We start from the raw sequence: 9,719 nt of genomic DNA, 5'->3' as shown, positions 1-9,719 counted from the left end.
CTTTTTTCCTTTGACACTGTCACCATTCTGGTATAAGATATTATCAATTCATGTTCAAACTATTGCAATAACCTGCTGGTGGGTCTGCCTGGCTTAAGTCTCTCCCCATTTCAATTTATCCTCATTTAGTCACTAAAGTGATTTTCCTAAAGTACAGGATAAATCATATCATATACTGCACACCTCACTCAATAAAGTCCAGTGGCTTTCTATCATCTTCAGGATCAAATACAAAATCCTCTGTTTGGCATTCAAAACCCTTCATAATTTAGTTCTTTCTTTCCAGTCTTCTTATACTTTATTCCCCACTATGTACTTTTTTTTTTTTTGGCAGGGCAATGAAGGTTAAGTGACTTGCCCAGGGTCACACAGCTAGTAAGTGTCAAGTGTCCTCCTGAATCCAGGGCCAGTGCTTTATCCACTGTGCTACCTAGCTGCCCCCAAAGTTAGTTTTTTGTTTTGTTTTGTGGGGCAATGGGGGTTAAGTGACTTGTCCAGGGTCACACAGCTAGTAAGTGCCAAGTGTCTGAGGCCAGACTTGAACTCAGGTACTCCTGAATGCAGGGCTGGTGCTTTATCCACTGTGCCACCTAGCTGCCCCCTCCCACTATGTACTGGCCTTCTTGGATTCCATGAACAAGACACTCCAACTCTCAGCTCCAAGCATTTACTCTGCTTGTTCCCATATGCCTGGAATGATCTCCTTTCTCACCTCCATCTACTGATTCCCTTGAAGTCCCAACTAAAATCTTATCTTCTACAGGAAGCCTTTCCCAACTTCTCTTAATTCTAGTGCCTTCTCTCTGTTAGTAATTCCTATTTATCCTATATATAGCTTGTTTATATATATATATATGTGTGTGTGTGTGTGTGTGTGTGTGTGTGTGTGTGATCAAAAAAAGGGAAAAAACCATATATTTGTACAAGGTATTTATAGCAGCTTTTTTTTTATTTGTAATACCACAGAACTGTAAACTAAGGAGTGCCCATAGAGTAGGGAACAGCTGAAAAGATTATGGCATATGAATGTAATAGAACATTGTGCTAAAAGAAATTAAGAGACAGTTTCAAAAAAACTGGGAAGATTTTCATGAATTGATGAAGAATGAAATGATCTGAACCTGAACCAATTTATATAACTGAAACCAATTTATACTATAATATGAAATTGTAATGACAGACAACTTTGAAAGACTTAAGTTTGATTCTTGGATTAATGACCAATCATGGTTGAAAAGGACTGATGATGGAGAATGCTGTCCAATTCATTCATGACAGAGAGGTGATGGAATAAATATGCAGGATGAGACACATTTTGTACATGGCCAAAGCAGGGATTTGTTTTTACTATGAAATTTTGTTATTAGTGGTTTAGTTGTTTTTTTCTTTTTTTCAGTAGAAGTGAATTGGAGAGAAAATAAATAATTATTAGTTGAAAACAATCTAAAATATTGATAGAATTGTTGAAGTCATGAACCATTTTGAAAAGAACACACAACACAGTACAGGTTGTAAGTCATTTATTTGTGCCATTTGAATTCATCATGTTCACAAATGAAAACTGATTTTACAAGTACCCTTCCATTTTATCCAAATTTTAAATTCTGACCATGATATTAGTCTGTTTTCTAACATTGAAACCCTTTGTTTAATCACAGACAGAGCTACAATATTCTAAAAAACCTTTTCTTGGATAGTGCTAAAAAGATACTGGGCAAATGAGAAGTTTGAAGATTAAAAAGTAGTCAAACAAATTAACTGCTTCATTAGAAATTGGCTCTTTCCTCTAAAAAATTACAAAAAATCTATCTATTCAGTGGGAAATGCCTTACCCAGGACTAATAAAACTCCAGAGAAGAACATCTCATTATAAAACTAAATTTATCTGTTTTTAAGCAGGAAGAAAAACCCACCAATCAAAAAAAAAATTTGTTTGGCTAACTCCAGAATAGTATCACCTAGACATCAACAAGAGCAAAAGGGTTAAAGTGGGAATCATTTGACATGATGACAGAAGTCTTACTTTGGACTACCTTTGGTCATTATGCCATTAACTTCACAGGAGAAAAAAATGGTCCTACATTTCCCCTGATATTTCTTGTCCATTAAATGTCATTTTAAGTGTAGTAATCTATGCCATTAATGTCTAACTTGTGCTATTACCTTTTTCTTGCCCTCAGAATCCTATCCCTAAAGGTGGGAGCCTATTTCTAACACACTGCTTTCTTATCTCTATTAGTGCTAAGTAGAACTGATGTAGTATCCTACTAGCCCAATGATATGTCTTAATAAAAAAAAATAATAAATCTGACAGTATTAGAATCTATTTGTTTATTTTATATGGAGGAAGTTTTATTTTAGTTGATTATTTTTAAAGACCATCTTGTTTAGGTAGTATCCTTCAAACCATCCAATTGACTGTATTATGGACATCTTAAGGGGTAAAACTCATGGTTGATCAGGATGAAGTAATAGATATTTATTTTGCCTTTTACTTTTAGTTCACATGATATATATATATATACACATATATATATGTGTGTGTGTGTGTGTGTATGTATAATTATCAGCTTGAGATGGGTCTAAATTATTAGATGAAAATACAAGTGACTTGGAAGTCAAATCCAGAGAAAATCAATGGAGCTTAGAGGATGGGAAATGTGAAAGCTGAAAGCAGGGAGGAGAAGCACCTAACAATTTCTTTAGTGCAATGGTATGAAACTCAAATAGAAATGGGGGTGGGCAGCATATTGATTTAGAAAATGACATATTAGCATTATCTGTTTGATTAAATTTTTATTAATTTTAAAAAATATTTCCCAATTAAATTTTAATCTGATTTGACTGGACTTGGGAGTGTGGGGACCTGTGCTTGATACCTAAGCCCTAAAGGGTCTGTCCTATTTCTATTTGAACACTTTTTCAATGACCTGGATGTTGAATAGAGATTATGTTTATAGAAACTCCCCCTAGGAGTAAGTGCAGGTGTATTGGAATAGGATCCTGTAGCATAATTACAAAATGCTTTGGTAAATTTTAAAAAGTGGTCAGAAACAAACAAAATAGATTCGATGAGGTCATGTGCAAAGACAAAAATACATAACACTGAGTACGTGTAGGCATAGTAATATAAGATCCAAGTCTTGGATCTTATCATGGATGGGCCAGGAACTAAGTAGTATAACTTGGTGTATTATAAAGGAGAATTATGAGATAATCCTTCTAGTATAGTCATAATTGGTCAGTTCCTTTGTAAGTACAGTTTCCACTTTTATCTTTATAGCCCCACTGGGAAACAGAGAATGTGAGAAAATTTCCAAGAGAATTATAAAGATGATTGAGGAAGTTAAGTAGGACCAAGGGGGCAGAGCAACATAGCATATGGGATGGAGAGCAGGACTTGGAGTCAGGGGGACCTGGGTTCAAGTTGTAAACTAGCTATGTGACTATGGGTAAGGTATTTAAATTCTCAGTGCTCCAGATAACTCTCTAACACTTTAAGTTGTGGAACTTATTCAACAAAAAGAGTAACATTTGGAAAAAAATGCTTTGCAAATCTTAAAGCCTTATATCAATGTTAGTTACTAACTGGCATTGGTAGAATCTCCACACCAAGAATTCTTCACATGGGTGAAATCAGAGGTTTATAACAAACAACACAAACAAAAAGACCCATGAAAGAATGCTAAAGAAATGGATTATTCAACTTAGAGATGAGAAGTTTGAAGGGCACATAATAGCCTTTAGTCATGTGAAGGGCCCTAGCACAGAATCTATTATTCTTGATCTTCATTCAGGACTCAGCCAGGGAAAACAAAAATAAAAACTGCGTTTAACCTGAAGCATACTTGATTTATATGAGTTGTACAAAAATATTTCAACAATTCTTGAATCCTAGGGTAGATTACCCAAGGGAGTTGTGGAATTTCCTTGTTTGAAGATCTTTAAAAATAGAATAGTTTTGGGGGCAGCTAGGTGGCACAGTGGATAAAACACCAGCCCTGGATTCAGGAGGACCTGAGTTCAAATCCGGCCTCAGACACTTGACACTTACTAGCTGTGTGACCCTGGGCAAGTCACTTACCCCACATTGTCCTGCCCCCCCCAAATAGAATAGTTTTGATTCATTATATTGTTCTGCCTATAGAGTAGGAGGGATGGACTAGGTGGCTTCTTCTACTCATTTTTCCTAAGACAATGAATCTGTAGTCCATAGAGAATATAAGAGGAAAAGGTTCTCTAAGGTAAAAAAGGCAGTAGGCCTTTAAGGGCTAGATCAACAAATCATGGGGACCTGAGTATAAGGATACAGAACGAGAAGGGAAATAAGAGAAGTGCACATATCTGGTGAAACTACAGGCTAGATGGAAAGTTCAAATCCACCATATGAAATTGACTCAAATCTCTCCTGTAAGGGGATTCTACCCATCTTTCAGTTAAGTGGAATGTTTACATCAGTTTACATCCAGGTATAAATGTAAGTTTACATCCAATGAAATAGTGCCTAATCCCTTCTGAACACATCAAGGAACATGAAGATAGGAGATTATAATAAAGAGATGATTCAATTTACTGTGAACTGGGGCAAGTTATCTCATATTGAATGTCCAAAACTCTTAGGTGAATTATTCTATCCTTTTGCATCCTCCCTTTTTATTTAGAACTATTACTCAAATGTCAATAGTGATGTTAGTCAAAGACATAATAAAGCACAATAGAAGCCAGGAATGAGGTCCATATTCATATCATCTTTTCCCAAAGCAGAGAGGCCTCATGTTGGGTCATTAGTCAGGCCAATAGTTAAAGGATTATGTTGCTCTCTTTAATGTTTTCATCCACTTTATTTCCTTTCCTTTCCCATAAGTTATACACATATATGAGGCAGTCAGGCCAAAAACAAAAAAAAGTGGTCAAAATTGCCCGATGGGTTCTTTTTTGGAGTTTGCTAAACAAAATCTTACTTTATAACTAAAAACAACAAACATCAAAACAAAACAAACACAAACCCACAACAATTTGTAAAAAACAAAACAAAAAACCACACCCTAGAACAGTTCATTAGTGCAATTAGGAGTGTGTACAGCCAGAGGAAAACTGTACCAAGAGGAAACAGCTTACAAAGCTACTTTAAAAAAAAAAGTTGAACAGAAATTTCATATGCAGAAATAGCTAAAAGAGTATGAAAAAGATTTGTTAACAAATGCAGATTTCCAACTCCTACAAAATTAGGCACAAATAGCATCTTAAGTGGCATTAATGAAATGTAGGAAAATTCATGATTTTGATTTAAAAACACCAATAGTTTTCAGTTTTCAAAGACAAAGTAAGGTTTTGAGAAGAAGGCTCACCAAAATTTATATTTTGTGTTTCATAAAGATTTTGTTATATTGCATAGGTTTGGAGGTGGTTCTACTTAGGCTTTTTTTTTCTTTGAATCTTTAGGATGTATTTTCTCTGTGGATTCCTAACCAAAAATATTGCCTTGGATTGACATGTGTTTTTCTCTCCCATATAGGGATATAGATACCAAATGGAGAGGCATGTTTGTCAATAATCAAATATAACCTGAATACTAAGAGCATAGAGAGAGGTAGCAGCATTTGGGGCCTTTAAAACAAACTAATTTTCCTGAGTTCAAATCCGGCCTCAGACACTTAACACTTACTAGCTGTGTGACCCTGGGCAAGTCACTTAACCCCAATTGCCTTACTAAAAAAAAAAAAAATTTTTAAACCAAACTAATTTATATCCTCTTCCAAAGCAAAGGTGTGTCTTCTTGGTTGAACCAACACTGAATGCTATAGGGTTAAAAAGTCTAGCCCTTAGTCCATGTGGATGCATAATTTTATTTCTTCTGATCTATTTGTAATTATACTTTAACAAAAATTACATTAAAACACGCATTTTGCAGTCTTATTCTTTTGGTTATTTTCCACAAACTGATATTTTGTGAAATTCAAATCAACATGAAGCAAAAGGATGTCCTAAATGAGAACTTTTCAGGACTCTCCTGTCAGGATAAAAAGGCAAAATAACACTCCATCTACCAAAATCCTGTATAATTTTTTTAAAAAGAAGGACTCTTCTTTGTTGTAGTGGGCATTCTTTTTCAGGGATGAGGTGGACATAATGGTCACTGAGGTCTCTTCCAATTCTGAAATTCTGTGATTGTATGAAACAGCACAGAATACATCATGGTGACTATCAACTGAAAAGGAAAGCTGGGAAAAGACTACATGCAGAAACAGGAGCTACACTGTGTCTTTGGAGACCATGGCACAATAATGGGTTGAGATACTATGTACCTTGGAGCCCACAATCAATTTAATATTTTACAATACAGCGTTGCAGGAGAGCTAAGAAAGAAAAAAGACATAGACTTGTGTGGCTAAAAGCCAACCAATTGAATGATTTGTTCACATGATCCTGCATAAACAGTGACTGCTTTCTCCCACTACTGAATTTCCCCACTGTAATTTCTAGTTTCCTTTTGTGTCTCTTCTAACAATAGGAAAATTTTCCTGAATGGAAGATAAAGAGTAAGGGAGTAAAGAAGAGTGAAAAATATATGAGTTTTCCTGATGCTCCTCTTCCACTTCTCCTCAACAATTAGTATTCTCTACCTCTTGAAAATTACTTTACATATACTTTGAATCTCTTTATTTGTGCCCATGTTGTTTCACACAATAGAATGAAAGCTTCTTGAGGGCAGGTGCTCTTTTGATTTCCTGTTGTATCCCCAAGGTCTAGTACAGTGCTTTGCATGTAGCAGGCTCTAGATAAATGTTTGTTGAATCAAATGCACCCTAGCCAAAATCACTCAGGAACTTAGCCAATGCTTTGACAAACCTTATTCTGGGAAATCATGACTTCAATCAACAAGCATTTATTAAGCACCAACTATGTGCCAGGTACTGTGTGTGGTAAAGTCTAGAAATATAAAGATAAAAATCAAGAGTCCCTGCCCTAAAGAGTCCCTTTATATTCTAACAGGAAAGACAATTACAGACATATATAAGTATTTACAAAACCAATAAAAGGTAATGTTTTGTGTGGGGGTATAGATAGGGTGAAAAGGGGGAAGGCACTAGTAGCTGGGGTGGGGGGGGCCATCAGCAAAGGTCTCTTGCAGAAGGTGGTGTTTGAACTTCCTTCTAGTTATAATACAAAGACACTATTTGGAAATGGAGTAGGACTTCATAAGCAGCAGGCCCATGAAAGAAAGTCATGCTTTTGCTCTCTGGTGGATTTATCAGGATTTCAATGTTCTATGGAATTTCAAAGTATTATACAGGATCAGGGTCGGACTTTGTAGGATGGAAGGCTTGTTATAGAAAAAAAAAAACCTGTTGAGGATCCAGAGTTGTCAAATTCACACTGTACTTAGAAAATAAAACATAGGTAAAAGAGGCCAGCTGGCAAGGCTGGTTTAGTTAATGGGGGAAAATAGTACAAATATGTATTTCAGTCTCAAGACCTGAATTCCAGTAAAGCTGAGACAGCTGGAACATGTACTGAACCATTAAGAGTCTGTAACTGCAGAGGCTTCATTCTGGAGAATTCTTGAACTGGAAAAATAAATGGAAGTTTTCTCTTTCTTTGCTTTGCTTTGTAATATACCTGGTTGATAGGATGTTGCTAGCAGCACTCTGAGGGTTAAGAGCATACACAGTGAATGGGAAGCACAGCGTAGAAAAATCACTGCCTGTCCCAAACCTCCTGGGAATCAACAAGTTATTTTAGTCTGAAAGGTCTACTTCGTGCTCCTGCTCAGCCCCCTGAGGAAATCGCATTCCTTCTTCTTCCCATGGATGGCTCTTTAGTGACACATCCTGCTGGTCATCTCTTTCTGTAAAAGAAGAGGGAGGGATGTAATTAGGATTTTTGTTTGTTTGTTTGTTTGTTTGAGACTGGGTCTCCTTATTTTACTCAGGCTGGAAGCACATTGGCTACTCATACAGGCCTCATCCCAATGTGGATCGGTATGTAAGATTTTACCTGCTTTCTTTCAAATCTGAGCTGATTCACCCAGCCTGGGGTCCCTCCACTACTGGGGGCTCATCTTATTGGTGGCTACACATCTATGGAGACTCAATTGGCTTTAGCCCACTGCAGCTCAGAACTCCGCACTGTGAGTGATCTATCTCACTTCCCCAGCAGTAGGGATTACAGGTGAGGTCTTCCACACTCAGGGATAATTAGGAGTTTTAATAAAATGAACAAGGCAATTGTGTTTGGAAGGGATTGTAGCACACCTATATACACCAATGATTCCCCTTCCTGGTTGTTTATCAAAGAATCGTAAGACCATAGAACTAGTGATGACAAGAATCTGAGGGCATTCAAGTTCAGTTTTCATTTTATAGATGAGTAAACTAAAGCCCATGGAGATGAAGTGCCTGGCTCAGTCACCAAAGAGGTAAGCATCAAAGACAGAATTGGAACCCAGTTTCTCTGACCCCAGACACAATGCTTTTTCCACTACGAGGGATCTCAAACTGGCTATCTTACTGATACAGATCAAACTCAACCTATTCAAAATGGAATTTTAAAATCTCTCCTAAATCTCTTCCTTTTTTTTTTCTGCTTCTCTCTGTGTGAGGCACTGCTACTGACTTGGCCTCTCATATTTGAAGCTCTGGGCTTATCTTTGATTTTCCCTTCCCTTCCCACATGCGATCATTTACCAAGTCCATCTCAACTTGGCAACAACCGTCAGATCCATTCCCTTCTTGCTACTCCCCATTCCCATTGCTGCCACTGTAGTACAGGTCCTTGTGACCACCTGCCTGCACTGTTCCAATAGCCTGTCTATGGCTCCTGCTTCTACTCTCTCCTTGCTTGAAACCATGCTCCATATGACTGCTACAATAACCTTTCTGCCACCACCAGCCTTTCCAGTTATAATTCTTATTACTCCCCCACGATGCTCTAGTCAAAATAGATGGCTGATTATTCCCTGCTCTGTAAGCACACCTTGCTCCCCTGTGCCTTCATATATTTGTTCATGCTGTGCCCTATGCTCGACATGTCTTCCCTTCTTTTTTATTTTGTTTCTTTTTATTCAACAAATAGAGGTTCTTATAGGACCTTTGAAGTCTAAATCAAAATGACTGCTTCCATTAATCATTCCCAGATCCCCCGAAGAGTTCACATTATATATTTCAGTGCTCTAATGCACGGAATTTGTGTATGCACCAATATTTTGTATTGGAGCGGTTTTTGCTTATCCATTACCAGTCTCCGTGAAGTCAGGAGGGAGTATGGTATAGTGGAAAAAGCACTGACTCTGGAGTCACAAGATAGAGGTAAATCATATAATCCAGTTTCTGATACATATTACCCACTGACCTTGGATAAGTCACCCAGAGACTCTCTGAGTCTCAGTTTCCTCTTTTGTAAAATGAGAGGCTTGGACTAGATCAATCAATAAACATTTACTAAACACTTACTATGTGCTAGGGCCTCCAAGGTCCCCTTTAGTTCTACATCTATGTTCCTGTGATTATGTCTTACCCAAGTTTTGCCGATCTGGGTGCCTATTATACACAGAAGAGGTACATAATCAGTGTTTTTGAATAAATGAACAAAGGAGCAAATGATCTCCATATCTAGTTAGACCACTGGATACTGGAGTGACCAGAATTCACTGTACTCCTCTCTATTCTTTGAGGCAGACAATATTATCTGCTATCTTTATTTCTGAGGAGTGGAGGAAA

The 9,719-nt window shown here is 37.2% G+C and overlaps 1 protein-coding gene across 2 annotated transcripts in view; it reads right to left on the bottom strand.

The window, feature by feature from the left end:
- Positions 1-1,511: 1,511 nt before the first annotated feature.
- MOB3B (MOB kinase activator 3B) overlaps positions 1,512-9,719 on the bottom strand; it is a 291,776-nt gene continuing 283,568 nt past the window's right edge. For both annotated transcript variants that reach the window (XM_043979420.1, XM_043979419.1), the window contains one exon: positions 1,512-7,849. In XM_043979420.1, coding sequence (XP_043835355.1) covers positions 7,820-7,849 — 30 coding nt within the window. In that variant the 3' untranslated portion in view covers positions 1,512-7,819. The remainder of the gene's footprint in view (positions 7,850-9,719) is intronic.

This window comes from Dromiciops gliroides, chromosome 1 (assembly GCF_019393635.1).
Source record: "Dromiciops gliroides isolate mDroGli1 chromosome 1, mDroGli1.pri, whole genome shotgun sequence".
NCBI classification, from domain to species: domain Eukaryota; kingdom Metazoa; phylum Chordata; class Mammalia; order Microbiotheria; family Microbiotheriidae; genus Dromiciops; species Dromiciops gliroides.
The sequence above is the reverse complement of the archived record's forward strand: the minus strand, read 5'-3'. Positions and strand labels throughout refer to the sequence as shown.